The sequence below is a fragment of the Cystoisospora suis genome, assembly GCF_002600585.1.
Source record: "Cystoisospora suis strain Wien I chromosome Unknown contig_1014, whole genome shotgun sequence".
NCBI lineage: Eukaryota > Apicomplexa > Conoidasida > Eucoccidiorida > Sarcocystidae > Cystoisospora > Cystoisospora suis.
Genome location: NW_027153815.1, coordinates 47122 through 62480, shown reverse-complemented (window position 1 = coordinate 62480; position 15359 = coordinate 47122). Strand labels below are relative to the sequence as shown.

General features: G+C 42.8%; 2 protein-coding genes across 2 annotated transcripts in view; both read right to left on the bottom strand.

The window, feature by feature from the left end:
• CSUI_002385 (peptidase family m3 protein) overlaps positions 1-3537 on the bottom strand; it is a 10723-nt gene extending 7186 nt beyond the window's left edge. The window contains exons 1-4 of the mRNA XM_068062587.1: positions 3288-3537; positions 2933-3021; positions 1797-2001; positions 517-814 (exon numbers count right to left, since the gene is read on the bottom strand). Coding sequence (XP_067925444.1) covers positions 517-814; positions 1797-1944 — 446 coding nt within the window. The 5' untranslated portion in view covers positions 1945-2001; positions 2933-3021; positions 3288-3537. The remainder of the gene's footprint in view (positions 1-516; positions 815-1796; positions 2002-2932; positions 3022-3287) is intronic.
• Positions 3538-4588: 1051 nt separating this feature from the next.
• On the bottom strand, positions 4589-15339 carry CSUI_002384 (pre-mrna-splicing factor atp-dependent rna helicase). Its single transcript, XM_068062586.1, has 9 exons — positions 14391-15339; positions 12569-13013; positions 11960-12094; positions 11048-11220; positions 9655-9864; positions 8769-8906; positions 7804-7909; positions 6677-6915; positions 4589-5944 (listed from the first exon to the last, which is right to left on the bottom strand). The coding sequence occupies exons 1-9, from the start codon at positions 15102-15104 to the stop codon at positions 5837-5839; spliced, it is 2268 nt and encodes a 755-aa protein (XP_067925443.1). The 5' UTR covers positions 15105-15339; the 3' UTR covers positions 4589-5836.
• Between the last annotated feature and the right edge of the window lie 20 nt (positions 15340-15359).

Here is a 15359-nt window from a genome sequence, read left to right as displayed (position 1 = left end):
TATTTATACGTATGTCCGTCCTCGCAGGTAATACGCCTATACATATACATATATGTATATATATATATATATATCTATACAAATAGATATATAAGGTGGGTATAGGTATACGTGGTGTCTGTGATGACTATGTAAATATATATCTATATACATAGCGGAGCAGTGTTGAGAGAGCAGACCATGTGGATAGATGAATGGTGGAGAACCGAAGGAGAAGAGACCACGCCAGGAGTGTTAAGTTGAATGAATGCTCTCTCTACCTTCTCAAACTCTCCATTCTGTCTTAAGACAACAAGACGGAAAGTCTCTCTCTCTCTCTTAACAGACTTCTACCTTATGAAACGCACATGACGACTCCTTCCTTGATCAGTGGAAATGCAAAGAGAAAAGAAGGAGAACAGACAGAAGTCAGTCTCCCTCCTCCTTCTTCTTCTTTCTTCTTTCGCCTGTCCTCCCTCCTCTCTGCCTCTTGATCACTCCTTGTCTCTTTCTATTCTCTTGGATGGCTCTTCTTACCTCGACTGTTTCGCCGAGAGATGACTGCGTCTCTTCACGACCACTGTATCTGTTTTCTTCACAGATTCTACCAGGTAGGAGTAGCACCTTCCCTGGCCTAAGGCTTCTTCTATTTCTTCGTACTCCCTAATAGCCTCGTACAGCTTCTCGTGAAGACGGCCTTTGTAAGTCTCCATGAAGACCTTCGCTCTCCTCTCGATCTCCGCGAGCTCCTCGTCAAGCGCTTCATCTTCAATCGACGTGTAGGGGAAGTGTCTGTCTAGATCCCATCGTGGAAGAGTCCTGGCGAAGTCGCTAGCTGAAGACATGCATGCACTCACGCATGCAGCACAGAGATCAAGAAAAGAAAAGAAATCTGCTTCTCAATTCTATAGAAGGTGCGAAAAGACGAAGTAGACGAAGAAGAAGAAACAAAAGAAGAGGAAGAGAAGAAGAAAGAAAAACCCTGCAGAGTCGTTCAGAAGGATGATTGAAGCCTTCTGTTGGTGCTGATCTCCTTTGTGTGTTTCACTATATCAGAAAGGGAAAAGAAATACAAGAAAAAGAGGATGGCGCCTCTCCTGCTTTCTTAGTCTCAATGGTATGAGAGATAAATGAATAGGCATGTCTATGCGAATCTGTACATATGTGTAGATATGAGTATGTACCAAGATGTATGTATGTATGAAGAGGTAGAGGAATACTAGAAAGATAGAGACGAAGTTTCACTAGATGTATGTACGACGCATGAAGATGTATGAATCTGTATGTACCTGTCTTTAGTCTATCTACCTATCTATATCTATCTATATATCTCTATGTATTCATATATGAACGTCTGTATGGGCTCCGGGAGGGGGGGCTGATAAGTAGGTGTATGAAGGGAATGAGAGAAAGAGGAACGGAAAATTCAGCCGTGATGGCTTGGACTTCTTTCTCTTTTCCCCTCTCTACAAGCACCATGAGTATGTCGTGTCTCTTACTATGGCGGGAGATGGGAGTGCAGTCACATACATATATATATTCATATATGTGGATGCATACAGAAATATATATATATATAAATGTGATCTCTGTCATTCTTCTGGTATGTATAACCTTGTCTCCTTCTTCTAGCCCTTTCATTTCTCCGATAGGCTCCCTCCTTTCTTCTCTCCACTCTGGTCTTTATTCCTCTCTTTCTTCTGCTCTTTGCTTCAAGCGAGGACCGTCTTATCACCGTGTGTGTAGTAAGTCTATCCACGAAGAAACACGAAGGAGAGAGAGAAGATGGCAAGCGATCTAATTCATATCGGCTCTACCTGATTGAACCTCCTTCTTCGCTCCATTTGCACTCTCTTCTTCTTCTGCCGCATTGACAAAAAGAAGACGTTTAGAGGGCTTCTGCGAAGATACAAGAGAAAGGAAAGTCACTAGAGAAACGACGGAAAAGACTCCAGACCTTCTCATTCTTCTTCTTCCCTGAAAGAAGCCTCTTCGCGTCCGATTTTCTTCTTCTCTCGCCCCCTTAGAGAGAAATAAATAGAACAACGAGGAGACAAGCGACATGCTGCTTTCTCTTCTCCGCGAAAAGAAAGAAAGAATCTCGTTAAAAGACAGAGAGATGAATGGAGAGACAAAACAAGCCCGGGGAATTTCTTGTCACCGGAGAACACCGAAGCGAAAGTGACAGGCGGAAGAAAGAGGAAGAGATAGGGGTTAGGAGAAAAGAAAAGGCTGAGAAGGCCGTCCTGTCACGAGGGAGAACATGCCAAGAAAATAAGGAAGAAAAGAAGAAAAGCAAGAAGTCAAACGGGAAGAGAAAGAGAGAAAAAGAAGAATCGGCGAAGGAAGGCTGGCTGATACGATCGTTCTTCCACTGTCGATGATCGATGAGGTGGTGTATGTACACCGTGAGACGAGACTAGGGAAGGAGGGGTACCGATAATAATTGGAGAATGCTATAGGAGCGAGTGAATGAGTGTGCTGGTGAGTAAGCGGATGTTGGTAATAGAACATTGAAGAAGATGTGAAGTAAAGAAACGAAAAAGAATGGAGAGACACAGCAGAAGAAGAAGAAGAAAATGACGAAGCAAGAAGCAGGGAGACTGAAGAAGCAGATCGAACGAAAACAAGAAAGGAAGAGGGAAATGTCTCATCCATTCAATGATAGGAAGAGAAGAAAAATAGAGAGGAGAGAACAAGCCCTGCGTACATCCCCCGGTGTCTCATGTTTGTATTTGAATGGATGAATGAGAGCGATATGTTGAGGTGTCGACTGGCTAGGAAGCCACTCCGCGCAGGAGGTGCTTCCCGAGGCGAGAGAGGAAAGGAAGGGGAAGAAGAACAGGAAGAGAGAAGACGAAGAGGAGAGAAGATCAAGATGACTAGAGTGCGATCGTAAAAGAAGTTCTTTTCGCGCCATGAGAGCAGTTAAAACTTTTAGAGCGGCAGTTACCTTATAGAGGCGGAGACGGTGGCCTCTCTTTCCTCACGAGGGTCCTTCTTCGTTAGGGTTTCTCCTTGCCTCTTCTGCGGGCTTCTTTGCTGAAGTCAAAAGACATCGATAGACAAGAGGTAGAGAGGAGTGGCTGAAAGAGAAAGTAGTTGCTATGCTTGTCTCTATATTAACCGTAGGAGGGGACGGGAGATCACATATGAAAAAAGAGACGCAACTATTGCTGTGGTATGAAGGATTGAGATAGATAGATAGATGGATTGATTAAAGAGAGGAAAATAGATTGTAGATAGACTGGTAGAGATGATTGATAGATAGATGGCAGATAGATAAATTTAGATAGATAGAGACTTACGATAGACAGAGGGGAGGTAGAGAGGTCCGCGACAGGTAGATCAGAGGTAGATAGGTTAAAGGTAGATATGCTTCTACGCCTTAGATAGGGTAAAGATAGATAAGTTGTTTCCCCGAGTCATTTCCTGAAGTAGAAGAAGACTTTGTAATCCGTTCCAGAGTCTTCTATGTCGTGAAGAAGAGCGGGAGAAGGACCAAAGACCCGAACCAAAGAGATCTGAAGAGAACATACCTCCTATTCGCCCGAGGACCTGTCGTCAAGGAAGAGGAGAAGAGATGCTACAGAGGTGTGTTCTGTTGCCAGGCAAGGATAGGATAAGAAATGTCGGGACCATCAGCATTTCTCCGCACGCTTTTCTCTAACGTGTATCTCGATCAAAGTCCGTATGTTTATTCCTATAGAGTTGCTCTCGCTATTGTCTCCAAGGAACGAGGATCTATCTTTCTCTAGAGCTACGGTGCAAGGTCAGTGCACTGCAAAATACAAGAGATCACAGAAAAATACCCCCCGTTCTGCAAGGCTACGAAGTTCTTGACCGTGAAAAGATGACCCTCTAGACAGACGTACAAGCGAGGAAAGGGGTCTATCTACTCATTCTTTTCAGCTAGCGGACAGCGGAACGCCTAGGGTAAAAGGAGGAGGCTGATGTAGCGTATCTGAATCTGAGAAGGACGGTGTAGTAGAAGATACATGGATAGATTTCTATAGAGTAGAAAGCTCATGACTGAGGGAGAAAACAACAGGGAAAAGACGGAAAGACGACTGCATGCAGGACCTTGTAAAGAGTAGCACATCTACTAACTGCATGGGTGAGAATCGGACTTTCTTCGATTCTCTATGGGGAGAGAAGTCTGGCACACCCTGAGGAGTCTTCTTGATCTATATCTATCTATCTCTGTTCAATCTATCTATCTTTCTATCCATCTACCTATCTATCTTTATGTATCTGTCTGAAAATAGGTAGATAACTCTGAAGAGAATGATGTGTAGAGAAGGAAGAAGGAGTGATGGAGATTGCTCAGAGACATTGGCCTCTCTCTCTCTTTCTTCCTCTCTGTTTCGATGAAAGATTCTTCAATTGTGGGAGAGATCTAAATGCGATGAGACGAACACCCATGATAGACCGCATTGTGTAAGATAAGGATTGACCTTTCTTTCTGCTGGGATATGCGGTAAACTCGGTCACACACATTCCTTATTTCGCTTCTTCTTTGCACAAGAGAGAAACGATGAGTCCGACACAATCGATTTCGACCAGTCCACGACAATCGATTGCTTTCCTCCAGCTAGCCATCCTTTACCGTGATGCCTTCTTGAGAACACAATGTGTCTTTCTTTCTTTCTTTCTTTTCTATCTCCTGTGGATTTCGGAGGGAAGGCCAATCGATAGGAACAAGTAGAGAAGCGTAGAGGGAGAACGCGCCGAACGAATGAAGAAAGAAAGCGAGAAGAAGAAACTTCTTCTTCTTCATACATGACCGTAGTCATGAGAGTTCGGTGACAAGCACTTGAAAAGAGAGAAGACCTTCTGACTAGCCGCCTCCGTGCGCGGTGTATGTACACTCGCTTCAGTCACAAACAAGAAACGCATGCATGATGAAAATCGCCGGGATAAAACAGAACATGAAACTAAATTCTCTGGCTGTCAGACAAGATGAATTTCCATCCATATGGAACAAAAAATGACGCTGCTGAAGCAGCCACACAAAAAGATAGGAAAAGATACATACATAGTCATTCATACATACATACACAGAGAGAGAGATAGGTCTACTACTACCTTTCTTTCTCTCCTTTCTTTCTCCTACATAACACGACAAAAAGAGATGAAGAGAGAAAAGTTCTTTACAAACCCCCGAGAGATTCCAAATAAAGAAATGAATGAGAGAACAGCAAGAAGAAAAAGAGAGAAGAAAAAGACAGCATTCTATGCTCATCGATACCATCTTCATACCCACCTCCTCATTTATCTATCCACCTAGCTCTTCATCTTTCTATCTCTTTCTTTCTGTCTATCTCCTCTCTCTCTCTCTCTTAGTATCACACATCAAAGCAGTGGCATACCGGATCCCTTACCCCTACGCATATACATACAGATATACATATATATATATAGATAGATAGATATGTGCATGCATGCATGGGTGGGTGACTGCATGCATGCCCATGAGGGCGGTTGGAGTGGCGCGTCATGAGTGAATGGACTGTCAGGGTGGCCTTATGTATGAAGTTCGTATATGAAGACTTTGATCAGAACCCACAGAGAAAAAAATGAAGAAGAGGAACAAGCAAGTCTTTGTAATCCGAGCAGCCAAGAAAGACAGAAATTCTCCATAGACAGAGGAGTCATCCACCTGAACGACCGTAACAATGATATAAGACTTCTCTCTTTTGTATAGAAAAGATGAGAATATGAGAAGATCTCTCTACATACGATGAACTTCCTTTTATCTCTCTGTCGATAGTTAAGATGGCCCTCTTCTTTCTCTTGAAGCTTTTCTTCTTTCTTTCTCTTATCCTGCTTCCTCTTTAACTTGTTGTTCTTTCTCTTAACCTCTTCTCTTCGACAATCTCCAGGCATTAGGCTCGGCAAACCGATCATAGAGGGGTTCAATACGCTCACGCATCTTCCGCCTCGACAGTCTCTGCTGGTCCGCCTAATAGAAGAAAGAAAGAAAGAAAGAGATACAAAACAAGTTGAAAATTAGAAAGAAAGAAAGAAAAGAAAAACAGAGAGATACTCATAAGAAGGAGAAGAAGATTAAGCATCGTCCTCTTCTCTCTCTCTTCTCTCATCAGCACCCACAACTTTCAAAGACACACATATCTATGTGTACATACATATATATACGTATAAATACAGACATAGACATGCATCTCATTCCACTTCCATATATATATGCATATATACGTATACACGGCATGAAAGGCCTATGCATAGCTAGATAGGCAGGCAGATCGAATGAGAGAGGCACATGAGGAGGATGTTGAGAGGCATTTGACGACCCTCTCGCTACCTCGATTTCTTCTTGCTCTTTATCAGAGATCTGCTAGGAATTATATGCAGCATACTGCTCTTTTTCGTACACTGCGATACCACTCCACATAGACACGCATATACATATACCTATGAACTTATGTATCTGTCTCTATGCAGAAATGTCAATACAACTACAGAGGATCGAGCAGTGCTCTATGTACCTACATCATATACACGCATACGCCACCTCTCTGTCTATCTAAATATCTATCTGTATGTGTATTTCTTTGTATGAATGTATGTCTAAGAGAAGGAGAAAGACGCATATTGAAGATGAGAAAGAGAAGTGGATGATGCATGCATGCATGGATGCATAGCTAGCAGGAGTCTGGGGGAATCTCGTTCTTACAAGCTTGAAGAGCTTGGGAGCGACTTCAACTAGCCACTGCGGTTCGATGGTACAGCAGTCTCGAAGGTATTCTCTCGTAGTAAGGACAAGCTCATGGTAAATAATCCACTCAGGATGACGATTGTAGAGAGCGCTCGATGGATGCAAGAAAACTTGTGTATGGTCGACCAAAGTTCGATAGCCTTCTTGCGGATCTACACGGCATGCATGGCGGAAGTAACCTGCGCATATACAGCGACCTACAACATAAGGAGAGAAGAGAGAAAGACACAAGGAAGAAAGAAATTTCAACAAGAAAGGAGACAGAAGAGAAAGAAAAGCCAGAAGAAACAAAGAAAGAAAGTAGGGAAAGATGTAGAGTGAAAGAGATAGATAGATAGATATAGAATGAGGATAGATAGATAGATTAAAGATAGATAGATAGATTGAAAATAGATAGATAGATTGAAGACAGATAGAAAGATAGATACAGAAATAGAACAAGGCCAGATAGACGGGTTCAAGAGGTACATGTATGCATGCGAAGGGAGAGATAACGACGTGAACGGAATAAGAGAGGAAGAAAAAGGGAAGAAGAGAGAAAGAATGAAAGAAAGAAGAAAGCATATATATGTGACTGTACGTAAGAGTGTGATGCATGCGGCGAGAGGGTTGTAAACGTGAGCGAGAAGAGACGTACGAACATGCGAAGATAAGAAGAAAGAAAGAAGAGGAAAAAGCATGCACAAACAAACAGACAGGAGAAAGAAAAGAAAGGTGAGAGGAGAGACGAAGGAGAGAAAAAGAAAGAATGAATAAGAATCAGACGAAAGAGGAAAGGAAAGAAATGCTCTTCAACATACACGCGTAGACGCATCGATCCACATATACCCACCACACACAAAGAATATGCAGGGTGCTAGACTTAGGGACACCCTATATAGATAGATGTAGATAGATAGACAGATGGACGGGATATAGATTAGAGATACATAGAGACAGATAGATAGATAGATAGATTAGAAGTAGATCGATAGATTAAAGGTGGATAGATACATAGATCGATGTATTGGTGGATGTGTAGGTTTACATGTAAAGAAAGCTTTCTTTCTTTCTTTCTTTGCCTGTATGGATGTTATTTTTCTCACGTATTCGGTTATAATCTTTGCCAGCTGAGATGACGTCAAGTTTGTATCGATCCATAATGGTAATTAGTTGCTTCCTCACATCCTGAGCTCGGCGTAGAGCGCGACTCTAAGCATTCAAAAGTCATAGGGGCACAAGCCACATGCAGAGCTACTACTAGCCATACACATACACCAGTCAAGATAATGAAGAGCCACACTAAGATGAAGAGACGAAGATATCGAGAGAAGAGAACAATAAAGCATGCAGACAATCGATATATCAATCGAGAGAACAATCGATACGACAGGCAATCGATATCGATCAATCAATCAGTTCCCTCATATCTCATCCGTTCAACATCCCTTCTTAACTTACATAGACCTATATATATATATATAGATAGATATATATATATATATCGATTGACCTTCGACAGTCGAGATGTGTATCAATCGAGAGACATGTACGTCAAAACTTGATATGTGAGACTATGTTACCGGAAGTGTCATGCGAGACATCTCAACCCATCGACTATTCATCCATCCATCGACCAGTCCTTTCACAGCGATAGATCGATTCTTCTTCATCCTCTCGTGAAACAACGTTTCTTGCCGAGTAGAAATGAGTCCATTTCCCCTATCAGATACTAAGGAAGAAGGTAAAGAGGGCGGTAAGACCTCGTATCAGCACGTCTTATATACAGACGGAAGCGACACCGTCTAAAAGCGGAGCTCCATGAGCATACTAATGGTGAGACACTGCATGCGATGAACGGGGAATGGAGAAGAGTGCGATACAAACAAAGATAGCCCAAATGAAGAGGAGCATTCTTCTAAAGAATTTGCCTCTATCACGTTCTTCCCTGCATCCCACCCTTCAATCGAGCTTCCATCTATTCTGCTGTGTCTACAGACTCCTTCGTTTTTCTCTAGACACCGGGAGGAGGTGTCTAGAAAATAGCTGTCTGACTGGCTAGCTGACTGACCTGTACAAAGTTTTCGTAGCACCACGAATTGGAGAAGCGATTTCTCTGCCACGCCCGATAGATTTCGAGATAAGTGACGTGGTCGCCTTCAGGCTGATGAAAACAACTCTTCTTCTGATCAGACATAGCTTGCTTGTCCTGTGTAAAGAAACAAAGAAAGAAAAGAAGAACGAGAGAGAGAGGAGAAAAGAAGACAAGAGAGAGGAAACCAAAAGGAAGGAAGACGATGAGTAGAAGTTAGATGGAATAACGGCTTCACTGAATGACTCTCTTCTCTTTCTTCTTCTCCTCCTGGAGACAGAAGAGAGACGAGAAGATCCAATCAAGTGCAATACTACTACTAGTAATACTAATACTAGTCGTATCAGTCTTCTCCATCTCACCCGTCGTGCTCTTCTACGTCATTCTACGGCAACCCACTTAGGGCTCTTCCTTTCTTTCTCTGTACGCGATACTGCCTCTCTCTTCTCTCTTTCTCTTTCACGCTATCGTCTTCTTCTCCTTGCTCCTTTGCATTATTCATTCATCCCTCCTCCTCCTCCTCTTACATCTTCATGCCTATCTATATCTATCTCTATCTATACATATCAGATGTCTATCTACGTGCCCCCCTTCAGTGGAGCGCATGCCTATATATATATATATATCGTATAAACTGAGATGACTATATACAGTGTACGTATACATGTGTATGAGAGAATCTAGATATGTAGACAGACGTGTCTGTATGAACCGATCACGTCTGCATGTATGGAAGTATGGACACCCTTGAAGACAAAATACATAGGGAAAGAAAGAGACAATGAGAGAAGGAATAGAAAGATGAAGAAGAGAGAGAGAGAAGAGGATAGGTGAGAAAATATGTATGTAGGGTACTGTGGCTTACCTTAGGTCTATAGAAGACATTCTGCACGCTAAGCATCGAGACAATCGTAATGATCTCGTCGCTACACTTAAGATCGACGCTTGTTAAGAGCATTTTACTTAGTTGGGGCTCCATAGGGAATTCCGCCATTTTTCTTCCTAGGCGTGTCAACAGACCTTCATCGTCTAACGCTCCGAGCTCATACAAACTCTCCAAGGCATTAATCAAGGTCTGGAATACACCCACACAAGAAAAAAGAAAGAAAGAAAGGTCATCGAAACTCCCCGACGCCCCTTCGGTGATCGATGTCTGTAGAGAGGAAGAAAGGAAGACATCGATGGGTAGAGGGGATGAGAGAGAGAGAGAGAGAGAGGGATGGATGGATGGGCGACCATACAGAGGGAGAGAAAGAGAGAAGGAAGTGCAGTCTACACCATACAGAGATTGGAGGCTCCGTCTTTCAGATAGAGAATCGAGATACAGAGAGAGAGAGATAGATGTCTGTAGGGCTAAAAGAGAAGAAAAGATGGAAAGACAAAAGGGCCATTTGATCACTCACGTCCTCCTAGGTTCACCGGGTGTATGTACACCCTTCTACAGACCCTTGGTCTACTCAAGGCTACACGCCAGCCAGACATCTATCTATAGGGAGATCGGGTAGAAAGAAAGAAAGAAAGGAAAAGAAGAGTGAAGAAGAGAAACGAGACATGCTGAGAGAAGATAGCATGTTCTTTCCGCCTCTCTAGGTTGGATTATCCTTTCTTTTGCGCGAAAACACAATCCTTTCTGTGCATCGACTCTATTTCTCCTTTCTCTTTTTCACTCGAAAAGAAAAGTTGACGTCTGATAGAAAGACCTCTTTGATCTATGTCCCTGAATGAAGAGACATCTAAAAAGAAATGAGAAACGAGAGCTGCTTAATACATAAGGAGACTTATATGTATAGGAGAGACATACAGTAGAAGTCCAACACAACAGACTGCAGAGAGAAAGAGTGAAGAGGCCAGACTGAAAGGTGACTACTAGTACTACTACTACTAGTAGTAGTCGATACACCCGGGAAGAATCTTGCATAGAGAAACATAGACAGACGGACTGAGGAGAGATTGAAGACTGGTAGATCAGTGACGAGAGAGAGACAGAGAGATAGATAGATAAAGAACTTGTCGATAGAAGGAAAGACAGAATAAAGATGGATAGATCTGGAGCAGGGAGAGAGAGAGAGATTGAGAAAGCATGACAGCGGCCTGATAAGATAAAAAGACAGACAGAGACACTGAAGAGGACAGACGAAAGAGAGGTAAATAGATCGGACGAAGATAGATAGATTAAAGATAGATAGATAGATAGATTAAAGATAGACAAGAGATAGATAGAGATAGATGAGAGAAGATTTGGGATGTCTGTGGTGTACCTGTACAGGCGGTGGGTCCATAAAATCGAAGTTTAGCATGTCGTTCACTCCCATGGCTTTGAGTAGAAGTACAGTATTCTCCAGATTCGTTCTCTGGATCTCCGGCACAGCCGTAGGAAGCATTTCGCACCTATACGCTTGCTCTGTATATAAACGATAGCACTTCCCTGGGCCTGTACACACACATTCATACACATACATACACATAGGTATGACTGCATACACAGATATACATATTCTACATACACATACACGAATATACATAGATACAGATACATGCACATACATACACAGATGCACATACATGGATACATACACAAGAAGACAGAGAGGAAGGAGAAGAAAGAAGGAATGGAAGAGGAAGAAGACGAAGAAGAAAGAACAGAAGGATGACGGAGAAACAGGTGGAGGAGAGGAAGGCAGGAGAAGAAAGAAAGAAGAGAGAAGAAGAAGAGAGAGACTGGGGGACACGATGAGCCAATTCAACCAAGAGGTAGAGGTAGAAGGCAAGGAAAGAAAGAAAGAAAAACTAGGAGAACCAAAAGAGACAGACAAACTAAGGAAGAGGGGGAGAAAGAGAATTGAAGGAAAGAAAAATAAAAAGAAAGAAAGCTAAAAGACCTCCTGTCTCTATCTGTCTACCTCTTCTCTCACTCCTCTTGAAATCTATCTATCTATCTATCTTTGATCTCTCTACCTCTCTGCCTTTCTCTTTCTCTTTTTCTTATGTTTCTTCTTTTCTCTTCTCGTTGCAGCATCCTCTCTATATCTAATTGTATCCCATCTATCATTCTTCGCCTTCTCCTCCTCCTCCTGCTATGTGTAGTGCGACAGATTCTTCTTCTTCTTTCATTGTCGTAGTAGTAGTAATAGTAATAGTAGTAGTAGTAGTAGTCCGTGTTTCCTCCCTACCAGTTCTTCCGGCTCTTCCAGCTCTTTGCCTCGCATTCGCCTGGCTGATAGGAGCGACGACGAGGCTATCCATGCCTGTCTTGGGATTGTACATCTTCATCTTCGCAAAGCCTGGATCGACCACGAAGTAAATCCCTACAGAAAGAAAGGAGAAAAAGAAGATGGAGACAGAGAAGGAAGGAGTGAAGGGATGAGAAAGAGAAAGGAAAAAAGAGAGGAGAAAAGCCGTGTCCATTGGGTATCGAGTCTGACTGTCTGTCTCTCTATCACAACGGAGATCTACCTATCGATCTCTATCTCTCTAAATTTTCTCTATCTGTCATCGACCCTATCCTTTCTCTCTCTTTTCTTTTCTTTCTTCCATCATTCTTCTTCTTTCTCTTCTTCTGTGGTCTAGACTTGTCATTTGACTTCTTCTCCTTTTCAAGCACATCCCACGCACCCCGTCTCCACATCTTCTCCATCTCTTCTTTCTCTTCTTCTTCTCCCACAGTCTTTCTATCCTTCTTTCTCTTTCTCTTTCCCCTCTCTCTTTCATTCTCTTTCCCCTCTCTCTTTCTTTCTCTTTCCCCTCTCTCTTTCTTTCTCTTTCCCCTCTCTCTTTCTTACCGTCAATAGTGAGAGAAGCTTCAGCAATATTTGTGGCGACGACGCATTTCCGACACCCGGGAGGAGGAGGATCAAAGATCATTGTCTGCATCTCCGACGGAAGAGCCGAATAGACAGGCAGAATAATTAAAGGAGGAGGATTGGTACTTTCTAACTTTTGCATGCGTTCATGCAAGGTCTGACAAGCCGTATCGATTTCCTCTTGGCCTGTTAGAAAGAGAAGAATATCTCCTGGAGGCTCGCATAAATGAATCTGCAAGACAGTGATCAAAGCGGCTTCAACGTAGTCCGCCTCGGGCTCCTTCGTGTATAGAATCTCCACAGGGAACGTCCTTCCTGGAATGGTAAAGATGTGAGAATTAAAGAAGTAATTCGAGAACTTCTCCGCATCTAAAGTAGCAGAGGTCACAATTAACTTAAAATCTGAACGCTGGCGACAACAGGCCTGAAGACAAAGAAAGAAATGAAGAAAGAAAGAAATGAAGAAAGAAAGAAAGAAAGAAAGAAAGGAAAGAAAGAAAGAGAGTGAAGAACAGGGAGAGAATGGAGAAAGAAAAGGAGATGAAGGAGCAAACAAGAAAGAAGGAAAGAGAAAAAAAGGTCTTCACGTCTTATAAGGGTAGGTCACCCATCTATACAGACATGAAGATACGTGCTTCCTTCAATCTCTTCAGACCTATCCCAACGCACGTCGCAACTCATACAGACACCTTTCTATCTTTGATCTATCTATCTATCTTTAACCGATCTGTAGTGAACGCTGATCTCTCGTTAGGCGTCGGATTTGGAGAGGGACCGAGAAAGAGAGACGAGAGAGACTTGTGTGGGTCTATATGTGTATGTGCGCATCTATCTATGTAGAGCTGACTGTTAGGCGGGTATCTGTCGAGCTGGCTATCACTCTCCAGCACGTCACCGACCACCTCGGAGAAGAGAAAGGAAGGGAGAAAGAAGAAAGCAATTCTTTTCGCCTTTCTCTCTCTCTTTCTTTCTCTTCTTGTTCTTCCTCGATCTGCTGGGAAGAGAAAGAAGATAAGAGGAATGGATCAGTGGAGGACTCATGCATAGATCCATTCCTTCATCTATCTCTTCTTCTTCTACAAAGGTTGAAGATGACCGAGGCGAAAGGCAAGAAACACTAGAGAGAAAAAAAGAAAGCGAATGAAGTGAAAGAGAGAAGAAAGACACTCGAGTAGAGAGATATCCACGGCGAACTGCAAGGTCGGAGATCAAAGCCTCTTCTTCTTTTCTTCTTCTTCTTCTGTCGAAACTACCATCCATCTTCACGACACCTGCCTCGATACCTCCCTCATCTCTATACTACGGGGTGGATAGACGTCTCTATCTCCTCCACGTCCTCATATACGTAGAACTCCTCTTTCTATCTAGATACATGCAAGAAGGTGTATGTACACCTGTACAGATAGACACATGGATTTCCCATCAAACCGACGGTCACGGACTCTACCTAGTAGTCATAGCTCGGACTCACCCATACACACAATAGATATAAAGCTCTAGACAAGTAGGGGTACCTATAGATACAGATATCGGTATGTATGTACGAATCTATGTATGTATGGGTGAGGTATAAAGACAGTTTCTTTCTTCTTCTTTTTGGATCTTGACCTCTCAACTATCCATATAGCCTCTTGTCGATTCAAGAGAGATCTATCTATTTATCTATACATACATCGACGATAAACGTAGAGGAGAGCAAGGTACCGATTAGACTCGCGACTCTTCGTATCTCCATGAATCTTCTCTTTGCCCTTTTCCCCCATCTTTCTTTCTTTCTTTCTTCCTTCCTGCTCGTCTATACCTTGAGTAATCCGAAGAGGACGTCTGTGCTGATAGTTCTTTCATGGGCTTCGTCGAGCATGACGACGGAATATCTTTTCAAGGAGGAGTCCATAAGAGCTTCTCTTAGGAGCATCCCATCTGTCATATATTTTATGATTGTGTCGGGGCTCGTACAATCTTCGAAGCGAATGTTATATCCTACTTCCTGGCCTACACGACACCCATACTCTTCAGCTACTCTCTTAGCTACGGAGATCGCCGCTACACGCCGTGGCTGTGTGCATCCGATCATCTGACCTGAGCCTATCAAGCCCGCCTCGGCTATATACTGAGTCATCTGAGTTGTTTTACCTGCAAAGCGACAAGAAGAGAAGAAGAAGAAGGGTGAAAGAGAGAGGTAGATACGAGATGAATGAAAGAAAGAAAGAGGAAGGAAGGAAAGGAGGAGGAAGACGATAAGAAGAGATGGAAGGAAAAGAAGAAGAGAGATAAAGAGAGAGAGATAAAGAGAGAGAGATAAAGAGAGAGAGAGAGAAGAGAAGCAAGAAAAAAGAAAGAGATATGATCCAGAGAAAGAAAGAAAGAAAGTTGTCAGAGAGATGAAGACAAGAGAAGATCTTAAGAAGAAGAAGAAGGTGATGCTCTCTAGCGTTGAGACGTAGGTAGGGAGACTCACACATCCGCCCTCACTCCCACAACTTAAGAAAAGAGAGGGAGGGCCGTATACATACATCTAGACAGTCCTATAGATATACAAAGATAGAGAGAGCAATAGAGAGATAGACAGAAAGAGAGGGATAGACAGAGATAGGTACGTTGACGTAGAGGACGAGGAAGAGGAGTAGAGAGAAGACATTCTTCCTCTCTACACCCCTATCTCTCCACGAGTCTTACTCTATGAAAGAAAGAAAAAGAAAGAAAGGAAGAAGACATCCGACGTCTCTATACACGCATCATACTCAAATCACTCTTTCTCTCATTCTTTCTT